This window comes from Etheostoma cragini, chromosome 17 (genome assembly GCF_013103735.1).
Source record: "Etheostoma cragini isolate CJK2018 chromosome 17, CSU_Ecrag_1.0, whole genome shotgun sequence".
Lineage (NCBI taxonomy): Eukaryota > Metazoa > Chordata > Actinopteri > Perciformes > Percidae > Etheostoma > Etheostoma cragini.
The window spans coordinates 3,725,310-3,744,138 of NC_048423.1; the positions used below are offsets into that span (position 1 = coordinate 3,725,310).

Sequence of the window (18,829 nt, forward strand, 5' to 3'; positions counted from 1 at the left end):
TCTAAGGTGTGTTCCCTTCTCCCTGTGGGCACCCCCTTGGGCTCTCTCACACACACACACACACACACACACACACACACACACACACACACAGTGCATTAGGGTTGCTGTCATTTACAATATAGCCCCATTGTCCCAGCCTAACAATGGCTACAAACAAACAATTGACATGGAAATGGAGAGATGTAGCTCATTAGCGGGCGCTGCTTGTTTTGTTAATGGATAAATGGGCGGCTTCAATAGGCCAGCCCTAAAACCCCTACCTCAATATGGAGAAGCCTGATTAACAGGAAACCACAGGGAGGGAGAACAGTGACAGAGAAATGCAGCTTCACTCTCCCTTGGGTCATATGTGTTTGTGTATGTTTGGGAAAAGGGGGAGCAAGGAGGAGTTTTAGAGTGTGTAGTTGTTTGTGCTTAGGTTGAGCTGTGTGAGACAAGTTTCTGCAAGATGGAGTTTGTTAGTTTGTGTGCCTCTTTACATCTGTTGTTTTTGTCACAGAGGCTTAAATCATCCAGGCAGGATTCAAAACAGTATTTTTCCCCATTGTCTCATCCAGAGTTGAGTTCTCCAGTAAATTTCTCGTTGGCTGCAATAATTCTTGCAAAAACTTTTTGAATCAGTATGCTCTATTACAGCGTAATCTGCTTGGATTTGAATCGTGTCCTTTTTTCTTTTTCTTTCTTTTTTTTCTTTTTTTATCTTTTGTGTCCCTTATTTGTCTGTAAACGATAGTCTTATCAAATTGACCTGTCTTTGACATTTTTTTTTTAGCCTGGTTACCATGTGTACTTGGTCTGCGCATTGAGTGTGTGCTTGGTTTGGTCGTCACCAGTTAGGTGTTTGTCAGTTGCAATCATCAAGGTTTTCCTGTTCGCTCTGTATATGTGTGTGGTGGTCTGTGCTATCAGTAGGATCAGATTGGATCGGCCTGAAAATGGCATTTCTGCCATTACTCTGATGGTGACGGCTCAATACTGTCTTTCTAGTGCCAAGATATTTTGTGTGTGTGTTTGTGTGTGTGTGTGTGTGTGTGGGGGGGGGGGCTATTTTAATAGATCATTATCAATCCTTTCTTTAGTGAACTTACCGATGTTGTCCACCTCTGCCTGCTAGTATTGCAGCGCTGCTTTCGTTATATAAATAAAACTTGTTTGTTGTGTGGTTTGTCCGTTATCTACCAGTTAGTTCCAACAACTCCAACTGAGTGATATGTCTCCTCTCCAGCGGATTGCAACATGTCAGTTTTAGGAGTCACATTCACCATGTTTATCTTTGTGTTATGTTGTGAATTTAAAAATGAACTGCTACCTCCGTTGTCAGCTCTAGCCACTGAAAAGAAATATGCGGAGAAATCAGGTCAATTACAAAAGCTGGTCAGTCTGATGTCATGTTACCTGAGCTCATTACTATTCATGAGCTTGCCCAGTTGTGTTGGGTAAAGGATGGATGCTGATAGGCAGGCTCTCATTGGCTAGTTGTTAGCCAATCAGAGTCAAGCATGTTAGCTTGTTGAATATTAATGGGAACTGGCACAAATTGATCTAAGTCTTCCTGCAGGCTTTTTGTACCATGCTAGAATAGCTTGAAACAACAAAAAATGTTAGTCCATGGTAGAACTTCCGACATTACCACAAAGTAAGGAAATATGTGTGGCAGGGCACATTTACGCTTATCAAGTTTATAATTTGGAATCTGGATTATTATTATCCTTAATAATCATTTAATAGTATGTAATGTAAACCTGTGTGGCTACTGTAAACAAGCATTACTAATTATAAAACACCTCATCTAGATTATGGATTTCATTCTTTAAGATTTCCTCTCTGGATATTTATTGTACCTGTACAAGAGTAATTCCTATGTTCATGTTTATTTATATTTATTTGTGCAGGAGCGGGATGCAGAGCGGCGAAGACAGCTGAGAGAGCGAGCCAGGCAGCTGATAGCTGAGGCTCGATCTGGAGTCAAGATGTCTGACATGAGCCTGCTGGATGCATCCAGCACTGAGAGAGGCAAGGCCAACAAGGCTAGCCCTGCTGGAGGTCAGCACACATCTAAACAGTCATCTAAACACACACACACACACACACACACACACACACACACACACACAGCAAACATAAACACCTACACTTTATAGACAAAGCATTTTTATTAAAACTATTTATCCTCATTAAAATACTTTTAGTTTTGTAGAATGGTCTTACATCAACACATACATTTGCCAAAGATTGTCTATCTCACAAATTCTCATCTCATCTCAACAATAATTCAGGAGAAAAGTCACACTTATGTTAACATACACTTACTTCATCCACACATGCTACAACTTACATTTCCATTATGCTCTCTAAAGGGGTTCTGCCTAATCCTCAGAGAAAAACAAAATGCCATTTGACAACTGCCATGGGTCTAAAAGGCACCCTCCTCATTTTCAGAACAGCAATTTACCCTGCGACTCCTCCCTCGTCTCGTTCGCCCAGTAATTGTTAATCAACACAACACATTGTGCGCCCAAATTATACTCAAAATACCAAACACTTCTAATAATGTCTTGCAGGGGTAGCATATGCTACCATGTGCATTTCCCACTGCTTTCCATTTCCTTGAAATTGGGGTTATTATGATAATGACCATTATTAGGACTGTCTAGTCATTTGTTTCAGATTCCTCCACATTTCACCCTTCTTTTGGTTGTTCTGTTCCGGTAGACCAGGTGCACTGCATGCAAATGAAAGGTGAGAGTGTAGAAGGTGATGCAGGGTGTAGAAAGCAATAGGAGTACTGTAATTATGATTAAGGAGAAGAAGCAATGAGGCCTTTTGATATGAACAAATTGAGGGACTGCCGAAGATCGAGACATGGCCTCTTGTTGTTTGCAAGGAGCGATTGTTTTCATGAAATAATCAATTTGATTAATCTGTTAATTATTTTTTTTGGTTAATCTTTTGGTCTTTAAAATGTATGAAAAAAGTGAAAAAAATGGTGGTGGTGGGTTCCTGGGATGAGCAAACAAATAAAAAGTGTCTGACCCTAAACAACTTTGAAGTGAGATCGGCGACTTGTTAGGTAAAACAACAGAAGAAGGACAGTGAGGCAGAGGAAGGGTAGAACTTGATGTATTTGCTCTTTCAGCATTTCTGAATTGGACTAATTGTTGATCTCATTAAAAATGGAGTTCGAGGAAAGAACGAAACAAGAAAGGAGGAGGAGGAGGTGAGGAGACGAGAGAAAGCCTGTTGGCTGTGATACACAAGGCCTGCCGAGCAGAACGGCTAATCCTAGCCCCTCTCTCTCTCTCTCTCTCTCTCTCTCTCTCTCTCTCTCTCTCTCTCTCTCTCTCTCTCCTCTCTCCCTCTCCTTCTCCCTCTCCGCTCAACACCATTCACAGTCCTTTAATGCAGCTCATGCTGCCCCCTCCAAGTGTCTGCCTGCAAAGAAACTTTCCAAACTCCATCACCATGGCCTCCCATTAATTAGGCCCCAGCCAACCACGCAGGAACGGCACTTGCGAGTACGCTTCGCATCGCAGCTAGCAAATTAGAAAAGAAAAAAACCCAACAGGAAATGCTGTTTTTTTTCTCTTTGTTCTCGGCCTCTACCCACCAGTAGTAAATAGCAGAGGAGGGAGCTTGCAATGTCAGACGCTGTTTACTGATTGTTTTGTTTTAATCCATGGTGGGTTTATCCATGCAGCTAGAGCTGCTCAGGTCTCCATTAGAATTTCTTCCAACATGTTTTTTATTCTGTTGTTTCTAATGTGGAGACACTGTTGTTTCTATTGAGCCCCTTAGGAGACTTAATGGAATATGTGCTTTCATGTTTTTGTGTTTTTTGTTTGCCCTGCGTCTTTTATCTGGAACAAGAAAGGCCGGCAACAGATCTTTGAATGAGGGGAATTCAACGGAGGTCTCGGTTTCACTTTGTGTGTCAGATATTTGTGCGCTGATGCAGACAGACACAGACAGACACTAATCAGTCAAAAGTCCCTCCTTGTCTCTCAGGTAGAGTCTGCTTCCTATTCATACCAGGAATTTGGATATATATTACATGGATTAGTTAGTTGCACACACTTACATGCAATATTCTTGCATAGACAAACTAAGTCCCCTAGTTATAACAAGTGGACTAAATATTTTGGTGATAATCTATTTGCAAACAGAGCCAGTGTGATTATCCCATCAAGTGTACTGGGATTCTTAAGTGGAGAAGACATGTTATGGTGGATTATACGTTTAAGACAAGGACTATTGAATCGGGTCACTTAACATCTACTTAAACCACAGATTCTCAGAAATCTCTGTTTTTGCACAAACTAACCAAGATTCTTTTCTGCATTTCTCTCTGGTTTCATTTTGGCCTTTTCCTTCTTTTAACACCTGTCCTTTTACTTCTCTCTTTTTCTTTCCTGTCTCCCTGATTCACTCCCTTTTATATTTCCTCGCCTCCGTACCCCCAGATGTTTTGGATGGAGTGGGAAGTCATCATGAGGAGGATGATGTTGATGGTGAAATGGGTGAGGATGAGGAAGAGGGCAGGGCCAAGGAAGAGCAGGTCCATTTTGGTGGTGATGATGATGATGATGATGATGATAATACTGCTGTTGCTGCCGCATCTGCATCCGCGCTGGTTACTAACCCACTGCCACTGGAGGCCCCTCGTGCAGCCACCTCCAGCACCCACGTGCACTTGGAGCTTACTAACCCCGGCTGTGAGCTAACTTCTCTGGGTAAATCACTGGCTGAAGCTGTGTGGGGCTGCATGGTTTACTGTCTTGTTTGTACATTTTTCTAACTCCTCCTCCTCCAGGTAACTCCTTTACCTGCGTGGATCTTCATTGTGTTTTTCCTACATATTCAGGGGTCAATTCTCATATACTGTACATACCCCAAAGTAAACCCCCCTCATTAAAATTTGAACAGGCTGGCAGCAGTCTGATCTAAACTTACGCACTTATTCACTTTTTTACTCGCACTTAGCCTGTTTTGCAACTTACTTAAGATCATGGCGTTTATCTTTCAATGCTTTGTCATGACTTATCCACTACTTACTCGCCCCTCTGACTCATGTATCCTATTGGCTTCTTACTCATTAGTGCTTCACGCAGGAGGAACTGTGCTGCTATATTGTTGTTTTTTTGCATTTTCTTTCATTGAAAACTTCTTTAAGTAGCAATTAATGAACTCTAAAAAGTGCTCCCTAGACGAAATAAAATCATATCTTCAGTAAAGCATTTGCTTAAATCTTCAGAGGTACACAAATTACTTTGTTTCGTATTTAATTTTTTTTATTTGCTTCCTAAATATCCTGCCGATGTGAGATAGGTGAGAGTACAGTGAAGGACCACAAGAAACAAACATGAAGACAGACAAATGCTTCATCCAACTTTGAAGTGCAGTATCTCTGCGTTTGTTTTTCTTTTAACCGTTTGTGTGTTTCTCTTTTTTGTTCTTTGTTGGTGGAAATATTTATGTAGTCTTGAGAGAAATGGATGGTGGTGATTGTAACACTAAAGTACCTGATACCACACTTCATCCTGTAAATGTTTCTCTTCTAAATGTTCAGTTTTTGCTCCGGTCTCTCCATGTTGTTGTTTGTGACAAAATTCAAGTGTGTCTGTGTGTGTGTGTGTGTTTGTGTGTGTGTGTGCGCGTGTGTGTGTGCGTGCATGTGCGTGAGAGAGAGAGACAGAGGGAGGTGACACATGAAACGGTTGCCCTCCTGTTCTTTCATCTTCTTCAGTGCAGTGGTTTGGCCTGGCAGGGAAGCTGTGGTTACCATTCCCTGGAAAATAAAGCTGGAACTGGAAGGCAAAGAGAGAGAGTGACTGGGGGAGCAGGGAGGAAAAGACAAGTTAGGGATGAATAGAGTTAAAGGGAGGGAGAAGGTAAGATTTAACAGATAGAGGGAGTTAGCAACCGAATTCCAAGTTAGTTTTTGAGATAATTCATGTAAAAGTTTCTATAAAGGAGAAGACTATTTCAGCCTTAATGTGAAAACATTTTAACTGTACGGTCAGTGAAGATTCAAGATTAACTTTATTGTCCCACATCAAGGGATATTTGTCTTGTGCACTTAACCCATGCTGCAGCCATAATAAACACACACAAACGGACAGCATGTGCAAACACCATATGCTGTACCATACCATACAACAGACCGCACTATAGTCCTGATGGTGTATACGTTTTAGTTTAGTTTAATAGTTTGTACATGTTGAACATTAAAATCAAAAATGTATATACATACATTCATGCATGCATACATATTTAAGTACAATGATAAATAAGGCCATGTACTTCTCAGCACAATCTTCCAAAAATTGAAAGCTCAAACAAAAAATTCCCATGTTCAAAAAAGAGTAGGAAGAATTTGATAAAACAACTTTTCAGGTCCTACCCCCTTTCTCTACTTTTATGCTTTAGTTATTTACACATCATAGACACAGATGCATACATACATACTTAGACACATTTACACAGATTTTGTTTCTTTTATTCCCTTTCTTCTTCTTTCATGCTTTATGCTACCACTTTAAATCCTTTTTGTATCCCTTTACTATATTCTTTTTAAATCTTTTGAAATTGCTCATTCTTGTACAGGATTTCATTTCTGCACTGCGGCTGTTCCATAACGTACCTCTTTTGGTTGGGATGCAGTGATGTTTAGCATTTGTTCTTATAAGTTTCTGTTTATATACAACTGTTCCTCTTAAATGATGTTTGCTCTCTCTTATTTGAAACATCCCTTAGGTACTTTTTGATAGCTGATGATTATTCATTTTGTAGGTCAGTTGAGCAGTTTTAAAGTCAACAATACCTCTGAATTTTAGTACTTTAAATTTAATAAACAGTGGATTAGTAGGTGCTCTACAAGTTGTTTTGTTTACAATTATAAGGCTCTCTTTTGAAGAATGAATATAGGTTCAGTGTTAGTTTTCTAAGTGTTTCCCCATACCTCCAAACAGTAAGTAATACAGTAACAACGTGTACAATGAGTGTTGATTAACAAACACTTTAAAATGAGGCATGCTCCCTCTGTCTTTCTTTTCTGGTTTTCTTTTTCCCTCCTTCTTGCCCTGTGGTTACCATGGTAATAGTCCCATCAATGTACCCTCAGTACCTCAGCATCTCTCTGCTGTACAAACAGGACTTTAGGCATTCTAGTCTGTCCAGATCTCTGTCTTTCTCGCACATCATCCCTTCCCACTTGTGTGTGTGTGTGTGTGTGTGTGTGTGTGTGTGTGTGTGTGTGTGTGTGTGTGTTTGTAAGTGAGTGAGTGAGTGAGTGAGTGAGTGCATGCGCAAATACAAACCAAGTTGTCTCTTCTGTCCTGTCTTAACTTACCACTGTAGTTTGCCTGTACCGTATGTGACATGTAGGGTTTTAGTTCACTTCAAATGTCATGATAGTCATGTATTTTTTATTTTTTTATTCACTTCTCTGTTTTGTTTATGCTTCATGGTATTACACTCATGGTACTCATTCTCTCTCGCTTTCTCTCTCTCCAGGTACAAACAGTAAGCATGTGGATCTGAAGCTGAAGAAGCTGGTGGAGATCAGCCCAAGAAGAATCACCTCCCCTTCATCCCCGTCCTCCACCTCCTCCTCATCCTTACCCACTACCTCCTCCACCTCCCCAGTGAGTCCTACAGAAGGACTGGAGGTACGCACATACTCATCTGAAAACACCCACTGTGTATCTTTATTTTCTTTCTCTGCACCTCTCTTTCCTTTTATCTCTGTCTGTCTGTCTCTCTTTCTATTTTTTCTGTCTCCCCTCTTCTCTCCACACCATCAAAGGGTCAGTCCAATCAATCAGGTCCGATTGACCCTGGTTGTCAGCCGGCTGACCCTGTGTACACATCAGTCGGTGGGCCACTTCATGTAAGACCATAGGTTATCCCTCTCGTGTCCATATGAGTCTGTCTGAAGCCACCAGACACACACATTGGCATCATAATGCTCTACATTACATGTAGCAGTCCTCTTCTATTAACTATGACCTTTTCAGACAGTTGTGTGTGTGTGTGTGGATAAGTGGAGAAGGGGGGTTGTTGCTGCTGCATGTGTCTGTCTTCTGATGTGAATATTGAGTCAACAACAAGTAGTCGGCCAGCCTTAACATCTGTTTAATTGATTTGAATGTCAAGTGAAATGAGGTGTGTGTGTGTGTGTGTGTGTGTGTGTGTGTGTGTGTGTGTGTGTACACAAGTGAAACCCTCTGTGCTTATGGCGACACAGGGTGTCTTTGATCGTTGATTCACATAAACACCCTCTTGTGTTCAAAGCCTAAAAGGCTAAGTCCTTTAGGGCCAAAAGAGTGCATATGTGTGAGTGTGTCACCACTTGACCCTCGCAGAAGTAAATCGTCATTTATTATCACTATCTAAAACACCTTAGCCAAATGTGCGTGCATTCAGTGCCTTGTTCTGCCTGATTTGATCGTTGAATTACAACAGTGAAATATAAACTTTTTATGAGTCAGCGGTCTTCATCACCTTACATGTTGGCCAGATCGCCATTACAGTATGAATGTGTGTGGGGGAAGGGATATTAGGCAAATGCTCTCAAGATGAAGGGCCTTTATAAATGCATTACATGTAACAGCTATTTTTGAAGATGTTACCTGGTTATCTCAACAGAATTTAATTGAAATTTTTCAAAATCAGCAAACAATGAGTTTAAAATAACATCAAAAGATTAATTAGATTGTGATCTACAGTCTAACTAATTATAACCCTGTTGTATTGAATATGTATGGTTTCCATGGGAACAAAAAATTCATTATTAGCTGTTGAGTAGCTGTTTAGGTTTAAAGGTGCAACAGGTACAATTTCTGTGAAATTTATCATGAAATAGCCGTAACATATCTTGTGTTTTATTGGGTTGTTAAACAATACCAACAACTTTAAGGAAACAAATAGATGATAAATCTTCTAGCATCACATTTTTTTATTATCAAAAATGTAATTATTATTTTTACAAATGCGCACAAATTATTTTTTTGTGTATGTGCAGGTTTATGATTTCTTCTGTCCTTTAAAAATAAAAATAAACTGTCTGGTCCCAGGAGTGTTTTTCCCAAAAATCCTTTAGGCAGGTGGAATAAACGCAGGAACATCACGGACAAGCGCACGCGCGCGCACACACACACACACACACACACACACACACACACACACACACACACACACTCCCTCTCATTAGTGATTGTGTGTATGCGCAGTCTCGGTAGCCCACGATAAGGACATGCGACGCTCAGCAGACTGCATCGTTAGTCACGCAGCATTCACAAATTCACACGCACCAAAAGCACAGAATCCCCACCACTGCCACAGAGATGATAGCAACGATAAGAGATAAAAAGAAAGAGAGTAAAAAGGGAGAGACACCCCCAATATCTGCTTGTCCCAGAGTGTAGAAGGGAAGCAGAGGGGTAGAGGGTTAGCCAAGTGGGCAGGTGCTCTCTCTGTGTGTGTGTGTGTGTGTGTGTGTGTGTGTGTGTGTGTGTGTGTGTGTGTGTGTGTGTGTGTGTGTGTGTGTGTGTGTGTGTGTGTGTGTGTGTGTGATTGTATAGTTAGTGTTTAAGACGGTGTTGAAGCCCAGTAGAGGTGTTGTCTTTGGTCATTATCATATTGGTGTGTTCATGTGTGTGTGGTTGCAATGTGGCAGCAGTTTAACAAGCAAGCAGTTTAACCTCTGGTTGTAGTCCGCTGAACATGTCAGATTCACAACTGTTAAACAATAAGTAATAATTGGGTAGACGGCCTCAGTGTCCTAATCAGTCTCCCCAGGGATTTACTCTTTTGCTAAATCAACAGTTCACCCGCCAACACACTCCTGTGTATTAAAAAGAAAAAGTCCTTCTCCTGAAAATATGATAGTGACAGCAACATTAATCCAATAAATCCTTTGACATCAAATTATTAGTTTGTGTTGTACTATTCCAGCAAACAAACGTATGAAATATTCATAAAATCAGTCACTTGATGGACTACTGTCCGTAGCAACTTATGCTACTGTGAGTACTTTGTTGAGTGGGTGGCTGGAATGGAAATCAAAGTCTGAAAAAAATGTGTTTTTTGCTCAACCTATGTGACCTAAAGTACCCACTATTTACTTTATATTCCTTTAATGAAAGACATCTGTATATATAATTTGACATTTTTAATTAATAAACTGCCACATCACCACAACATTGATTGCTTAATTACTATGAAATGATTGCTTTTTGAGTACCGCCATCCCATAGCACCCATTTCACTCAGTAACCTAAACCTAAAACAGTAAGTTGGATATCACAGGGAAGAAGAGATGTTCATGTGGAAATATTCACAGAAATTTCTTTTTCTTGCCACTCCTGCCCCAGCAACCTCTGACAGACAGAAACTTTGATAGACATCACATTAAATCACATTCTATATTGATATGTAGATAAAAAAGTAAAAACATTGAGAAGGTTTTTTTATTTGCCAGTGTATTGTCTTTGTCACTTTTCCTGGAATCAGTAATTTAAATCTTCTCTTCTGCGTTAGGCTTACACACAAACAGTAGCACTTTCACACATCCAAGCTCTGTCGTTATATTTTAAAATAATTAATTTGGTATTTCCTGTATAACACTTGAAAAATAAATTTGCCTCCATTTGACTTGACATAAGTTTTAAAGAGCCTGGTAGAAGCTGACGGACTAATAGTCAAAACAAAGTGAGAACAGACTCATTGCTGACATTGTTTTTGAAAGTCAATAATCTGAAGCTAAACTAACAACTCCCCGTCTACAGCTTGTTCCCCGCCCACCCTGTCTCTATTAGTTTCCACACCCTGCTTGACTATCTCCCTCCGTCTCAAGCAGTGGAACATGTTTGCCCTAATTGTCGACTTTATTACACGTTTCGCCATCTTATTAACGTTGCCACAACATCAATCTTAGCTGGAGTCGGTTTCTTTTCCACTCGGCTTGGCATATTTGGAGGCCTGGTAATAAAGCATTTCTGCACAACGTTCTTGATAGTGGAAGAAGCGAGCGTGTAGCTTTTTAACACATGTTCACTTTGAAAACAATAGCATTTTTTGCATTTTGCATAATCTGAATATATTTTCTGGCTCAGGGTTTTGTTGAAAGTCAATTTAATTGCCTGCTTTTTGTCTCTCTCATGAGTTAGAGAGAGTGTGTGTGTGTGTGTGTGTGCGTGTGTGTCTGTGTGTGTGTGTGTGTGCGTGTGTGTGCGCGTGTGGGGAGAGGTATTGAAGCAAGCCACAATGTAGTGTAACATATCAACTTCTACCAGATTTAGCTCATGGGCTGTTGGTAAGTGTTTATTGCGTACATGTGTACAGGTGCACTAATGGAGTGTGTGTGTTTTTGGGGTCACAATAATCACAGAGCAGCTGTGAAATCCTGAAACGACTGCCTAATGAAAGCCTGAGAGCAGATCCAAGTGGCTGGTAGAGGCTGACAAAATAATAGACATGTGAAGTGGCAGCAGACTAATCGCTGACATTGTTTTTTAACAAGTTTGACAAACTCCTTCCATGTACGTGTGGGTTTTTTTACTGTTCATTTTTCTTTTTATAACAGCCATTATTTGGAGTTGAACTCTATATGTGCAAGTTCATGAAATTGCATGTGATCATCAGTTGCTTTCACCCATCTCTCCACATCTCTAAAATCTTAATGTTGAGAAAAAACAAAACACATCATCTGTGGCAGGAGAACTAAAATGTCATGGCTGTACACATACATTCTTTTCTCTCTTACATTGCAGTTAGATGTATTTATGGCACTCTTTGTTATTTCATATCATGATTTGACAGTGTGCTACCTTGTTGCATATTATCCTAACTCTCTTATGTGGTAGGATTAGATATTAGAGCAACACCAGAATAATGTAGCCTCAACTTAAATTTAATTACAAGTAACCACTGTTGAATGTGATCTGTTATAATCCTGTGACATAGCATCAACAGTAAGCAATACATGTCCACATTTTCTTTGTGTTTGACAGAATAACGCTGAGGAATTGCGAGCAGAGCGCCTGCGCAGAGCGACTGAGAGGTTGCGTAGCCCAGTAGTCTTCAACAAGGAATCTGCGGTCAGGAAAACACAACTGAAGTCCTTTAGCCAGTATGTGGAGAGCAGACCAGGTGGGGAACAATGCAACACAAACACACACACACATACACACTTGTACACATAAATTTGCATACCTACACACTGTAAAACTGTAGAAACGTATACACGCACGCACTCACACACACATACAACATACAGCATTTACCCAGGGAGGTATGTTAGCACACTGCAACACTTGACTCACATAAATCCATTTTACACCTGAGAGTCATTAAAGTGTTGGCAACAGTTTTAGTCTTGTGATTCCAATTCTTTATTTATTTTTTGGTCCAGAAGGGCACTCCAGGCTCGCCGTCCCCACTAACCACATGGCATTCTAAGCATGTTAAACAACGTCAATATGCTATGATATATCAATAACACAACTAAAATAAATCTCTCAAGTTCTTATGTGTATCTCATTGTATGCACTTTCTTTTTCCCCTTTTCACACTCTTCATCCCACCAGAGGTGAAGAGGCAGAAGTCTGTTCCTGAGGATCTGAAGAAGTCTGAGGAGGATAGAGGTTCACCAACAGACCTAGATATTCGCCGACCATTTGAAGAGGAGGTTTGTCGTTTTCTTTCTTCTGAATCATACTTATGTTTTTGCAGAGGGTGATAATTTCATGTCTTAAACTTCATCCCACCTGCAATGGCAGAAAAAATGTAAAAATCCATACCATGAAAATACAAACAGCCCGAAAGCAAGATATGAGTTACTAATGCTACAATAACCACCCTTGATTCTGCTTCTGGTCATAGCCACCAGCTTTCTTTTGTTCTACTTTTCCTGCAAGTGTTGCTTTATGAAGCTTTTGTGGTGAGTTGAGTGAATAGGAGAGTTAAAGATTTGGAGTTAGGTGGTAGGATGTATCCCTTAATTGCCCCTGCTTGGTTTTTATTTATTTCCTGTTAGTCAGCTTTCTTTCTGAATATCCTCTCTTGTCTTAGATAAATCTATCACTGAGCTCTTCTGCTTAAATTTCCCTTCTCTGCTTCACCTTGTCCACCTCTCATCCTCATAGACACTTTCTCTACCCTCTTTCTCACAGAGACACCCAAGTATTGATCTAACAGACATTTTAATTAAAACAATTGTAGATATCAGCTGCCATTTAGAGGTGTGTGTGTGTGTGTGTGTGTGTGTGTCTACAAAGAAGTTGTGGACCTTCAAGTGTGTGTACACACACTTACACTCTATTCAACCTGTGTTTGAACTTGTGTGTACAAGGACTGTCTATAAAAGTGCTATTATTTCAAGGAGTGTGTATGCGAGTGTGTGCACTGGAGACCATGGGGTGAATATCTTTTGCAAGCAGCCCGCTCCTAGCCTCGACCCTCCACCCTCCACCAGAGACCCGCGCACACACACACACACACACATCCTCCTCTTCCCAGAGCCTGGGCCCCAGGGTTAATGGGTGTTCAACCTTTCCATTATCCCGATCAGCCAAGAATTACCTGCTGAATGATGTTTGCATTAATATAATATATATGGTAATTTCCCTCCTCTTAATTACGGCTGGGCCGAGCGCGGCAAGGGGAGTGGGCTGATCATGTGTAAAATTGATTTGCCAAGGAAAAATATGGTGATAAAGCGAGAGCGCACAAGGAGGAGGAGGGAGGGGGGGGGGAGAGGAAGCTGCTGGGAATCAACACACACACACACACACACACACACACACAAATCCCACGTGCGCAAAGCCACACACTCACACACTGGATTGAGTACAGCAAAAAGTGCTGGCCTGGGTGGAATGAAGAAAAAAAAAAAACTTTCTCCTGCTCACTAGTTCTTCTTTCCATTAAGAAAAATGAAGTGCATCAGCAATAAAATGGAGATATTTTTCCGGATGCATCCTCAGTAGTGAATTTGAATAAACATTTTCCTCACTCGGAGGAGTTTCTCTGGAGAATAGCAAGCAGTCAGGAGACAGAGGTGAAGAGGGGTCAGGAATGGAGTGTATTAAGTGCACATAGTTATGGAGGTTTGTGTGTGGGTGTGTGTGTGTGTGTGTGGGTGTGTGTGTGTGTGTGTGTGTATGTGAGAGAGAATGAGAAGTTGGAAGAAAGACTCCTGAATTGGGAGAGTGAGTATGTGTGGGTAAGGTCTATTTTAAGGGACTATGGAGACATTTAACCTATAACTTTTCAAAACTGGAAAACTGTAAATGATTGATCTATCAATGATTATTTAACACAGTTGGATTAACTGCAACAGTGTCAACTATGATCAGAGCCATTGATGCAGGAGTGGATTCTATACAGGGAAGGTGTTGCATACCTTGATGACGTGTAGGAGGTTTAAATCAATACCTGTGAGCTTTTCATCCAACTTGTTCAATGTGGTTGTTTTTCTTTTACCAATTGTACATTTGATTATCAGGCCTTCATTCACCACATTTTTATGTTAAAGATTTAAAAGGAGCAGACCACACATACAGCCAATGCCTAAGCACAAAGATACTCTTTTTCATTATATGAAAACAAGAGAGATTTGAATTGTTTAGTTTGACCATTTGTTGAGCAGTGAGTCTGAGTTACATTTTATGGTATTTACACTGCAATTCAAATAATGTGCATGTGTTTATTTCATTTATGAAATAGACTCCTAATGTCCTTGGGTCGAGCTGTGAACTCTGGAATACGCTTTTGTCTCATTTGTGTTGTTAAATCTATTATTGATTAGTAACTTAACCAATAAATATATCAGAATATTCCATAAAAGTGTTATCTTGATTGTTTGGTCTGTGTGTGGGGAAAAAAAAGATTTTTTTCAATATGTTTTATTCACAGTACTCACAGTAGATAATTAAAGCTTTGCCGCTCACATTGCCAAAAAGTGTATTTGAGGATTTGAGAGAGGAAATCAAAAATACCAAACAAGAGGGAGCAACAGTTAGTCATTAGCTCTTCATGTTATCTCAAATGTTGAAGGATTTGTGGCACACTATATATCTACTTTTACATTTTCACTCTCCTCCCTCTGCTTTATCTTCTCTTTTCATTTCTTTTTCATTCTTCTCCATTTTCTTTTTTCTATCCCTGCATTACCTTTTTGTTTCATTTCTTCTCTGCATTTTTCTAATCCCTTTTTCTGTCTCATCCTTTTTTTTTTTCTCTCTGTTTAATGCTATATCGCACTACTCTTTCTTTTCTCTCATAACAATTCTCTCTTTCTCTCTCTCTCTCTCCCTCCCTCCCTCTCTCCCTCTGGTTGACAGAAGGCGTTCAAAGACACCAGTCAGTATGTGGTTGGGGAGCTGTCTGCGCTGGAGAGCGAGCAGAGGCACATAGATGCCCGAGCAGCTCGCGTGGAGAAGAGGCTGCGCTATCTCATGGACACAGGTACCCCAAGCCCAATTACACTGGAAAAACTGTTTTGGCAAATTGAACGTACGCACGCACATACACACGCATGTACACTCAGGGAGTTTGTGTGTGTGTGTGTGTATTTATGTGTGCGTTTGTGTGAGAGAGAATCTTTGAAGCCCCCTCTCCCTCCCTTTTGGTTGAATGTTGCACGACGGAGCGCTGGGTGGATATGAAAGGAGGGGATGGGGGGGTGAGGGAGGAGGTGGAGAAGGGAGGGGAAGGGTGGATGGGGAGGGAGAGTAGGAGTGTGTCTCGGGGATGGGAGAAGAAGGGAGACCTCTCTGGGCTGGGGTGATAAGGGAGCCCTTCATGGGGGAAACGATAACTGGGTGCGATAGCGGAGCCCCAGCCGAAGTCTCCGCTGCAGCCGTTTGCCAGCCGCGGCCCCAGCCAGCCAGCCTCCACACTATTGAACAGTGTGCTCAGCCATGCAAGGCTACACACATACACCCTCCTTCCCTAGTACATATCTGGCCTTCATTGATATGCTGTATAGGGAAAGACGGTGGTGAGCTAAAGGGAGGCGAGAGGGAGAGGCAAAGAAAATGTAAAAAAAAAAAAACACGATCAACACAACATGAGCACTGACACAGTTCACAAATCTACGACAGACACACACAAATGCTTACACACCCATGCATTAGAAAGTGCAATCTGGTTTGGCGTACAGAGCCAGATTCGGAAGGTTTTTATTTAAGATTTGGCCAGGGGTAAAGCCTTGTTAAGACATGAGACAGTGTGCCGGGCCAAAAGAAGGGCCTTGGCTCCCTTAAGTCCCTAACTGTAATTGGAGAATAGCATCCCATTTGTGATACTAAACCATCCCATTCCTCACCCAAGAATGCTGTTGGAGAAATAAAATACATGGTTCCAGTAAGTGTAAAATTTAGCAAATTTGCTGAAAGCGTAGCTACAATATTTCCTGTAGTAATTTAGCAGCAGCTCTCGTGCTTTTTCGGGTATATCTGTGCCCACCTTGGTGGATTTAGCCCCCGAAATCCTCAAAAAGCAACACAGGAGGATAGAGGAGCATGATTTTAGAAAAGGAAACTGGGGCGGTGGGATTTACGCTCACCTTCCCCATCCCATTTGGGTCCTGATATTGAGACTATCTCTCCTCTGTTTGTTGTATTCACTTTCCTCCTTTTTCGCCTCCCTCCCTGCCTCTATGCCCTCTTCCCCTGTCGGAGCGCATGTCATTGTGTCAATCTGAAGGGCTGTTTTTCCTTCTTCTTCCCCCACTGATAAACCAGCCGCTAGCCAGCAAGACGCCAGGTTATTTACTTCTAAACACCTTCAGCCATAAAGAGAGAGATATATATATATATATATATATATATATATATATATATATATATATATCTGCAGCCCCATCCTTAAAGGTATGATTCACTAGAAAAAGGAAGAGGGTGACAACAGGGAAGGTGAGGACAAAATAATAAAAGGATATCAAGAAGGTTTCCAAGGTTTCCTTTCACTCCCTTCTAACATCAGTGGGGAATGAAATAAAATAAAATATGCAATCCCCAAGTCAACACATGGACTACTGGGTAATACAGTGCAATATATGCAGCAAAGAAAGAGAAAAGTTGCCACATGATGTTGAGCACCTTTCTCACTTCCTGAAAGTGCATTTCTGTTTCCATATCTCATTTTGCAGCACTTATCCTAGAGACTCATCCAATAGGTTATGGATTGTGCCTCTAGGCCAAAGTCTGGAGGCATCAGAGCGAGATGCGGCAGTGACAGGTGGTAACTAAAGTAACCTTTATCACCTCGGCAACTGAGGTCACCATTCTATATGCTGTCATAGATGATAGATATTTTTCTCTGGACCCGGATTGTCTGATTGAAGTTATGGCTGATTGGCTGTAAGCAAAACATCCGGTATTGATCCATCACATCTGACTTGGTGGCTGCACTTTTCCAGGGGACATGGTGGGAAATTCCCACTAGCTACCAGCAAATGTTGTTATTTTTTACTTTGACGCTCACTCCTATGAAGGCCAGCGAGTGTCCATGGGTCCTTTTTATTTCTGTATATCTAGACTGTCTCCCCGTCATGATAAATTGAAGTTTGGTTATTCAAAATATTTTGTCTCCTACCATTCCCCAATTATTCACCTGTGATAACTGATACCTATTTATGAACTACCAACCTTTATTGACTGCATCCACTAGTCATGTGTCTCTGTCTTAAGAAGTAAACCAAGACTAAAACACCAATACTCATCATAAGCAGTCCCCAAGTTAAACACATGGACAGCACACACTCAAGACACTGTAGTTATGGAGTCATGCATTAAAACGACATTGCCTGTCACATGAGACGAGTATCACAACTCAGTAGAAACAGAACTGTGTGTTTCCACTCTACATCTACAAACCAGAGACAGAAATGTAGCTTTTGAGAGCAGACCTTTTCTTGAGAAAATCTTGGACAGAAATAACATTTGACTCCAATTTCCACTATTTCATTTGTTCAGATTTCATTTTAACAAACAATTAGATAATAAGGAGCTCAGTTGAAGTAGAGGTACAATGAAGAGTTGAGAGATGTATAGATCTATTCTTAAAACAAATGTTCTACTGAGAGGTTAGCAGCCTTTTAGAATTTGGTTTATTCTGAGGAGTTGTACAAGTGTTGGTCAGTGACTGTTCTCACATTAATAGTTTTACATTTAGCCATCTGTTTTAATAGACGGGTATACCCAGCAGAACTTTGTTTGTTCATAGACTTTCTAAGCAGGGAGTCAGTGCATATGATCATGTGATTCAGACCTCTTGAGGTAAATTTGGGAGAGCTCAGTGGTGCTGTGGTGCTGTGGTAGCGAACAGCGATGCAGGACTGATGGGCAGATGTGAACAGACAGGTCGACTGACCCATGAGTGATTGTTCATCTCTCTGCTCCACCAGAAGAAAGCTTGAGAAAATCCACTGTGCTCTGCTGGTCCTCAATATTCCCTTCTTTGATATCACATGCTTTTGCTTTGTCATTAACTCATCCATTTTTCCCCCTCTCTTCTCTAAAAAAGTAAAAAGTTTGTCATTCTGCCAATACATGCATGTGTAGTGTTGGTCACAATGAATGAAGGATTTAATGATCTTAATTTTGTAATTCTTCCTGTTAAAAGTAACTTATCCTGTAATCTTTTAATTGTTGTGCTGTCTTTACCAGTATTCCTTTTTTTGTCTTTCTTTGTCTCAATTTCATACTGTTTTTCAGCCCTCTGCTTCTCTACATCACTTTTCATTTGCTCTACTTCTTTTTCATCCCTGTGAATCTCTATTTCTTTCTCCTTTCTCTCACCCCTGCTCTCCCTCCTTTTT

General features: G+C 40.8%; 1 protein-coding gene across 7 annotated transcripts in view; it reads left to right on the top strand.

Annotated features, from left to right (window-relative positions):
- The window catches only part of ehbp1 (EH domain binding protein 1), a 140,957-nt gene that overhangs the window by 92,451 nt on the left and 29,677 nt on the right, over window positions 1-18,829 (top strand). For 4 of the 7 annotated variants that reach the window (XM_034897843.1, XM_034897844.1, XM_034897841.1 and 1 more), the window contains 6 exons: window positions 1,896-2,046; window positions 4,464-4,733; window positions 7,516-7,670; window positions 12,015-12,153; window positions 12,591-12,691; window positions 15,348-15,471. In XM_034897843.1, coding sequence (XP_034753734.1) covers window positions 1,896-2,046; window positions 4,464-4,733; window positions 7,516-7,670; window positions 12,015-12,153; window positions 12,591-12,691; window positions 15,348-15,471 — 940 coding nt within the window. The remainder of the gene's footprint in view (window positions 1-1,895; window positions 2,047-4,463; window positions 4,734-7,515; window positions 7,671-12,014; window positions 12,154-12,590; window positions 12,692-15,347; window positions 15,472-18,829) is intronic. The other 3 variants (XM_034897842.1, XM_034897846.1, XM_034897847.1) reach the window with 3 other exon arrangements.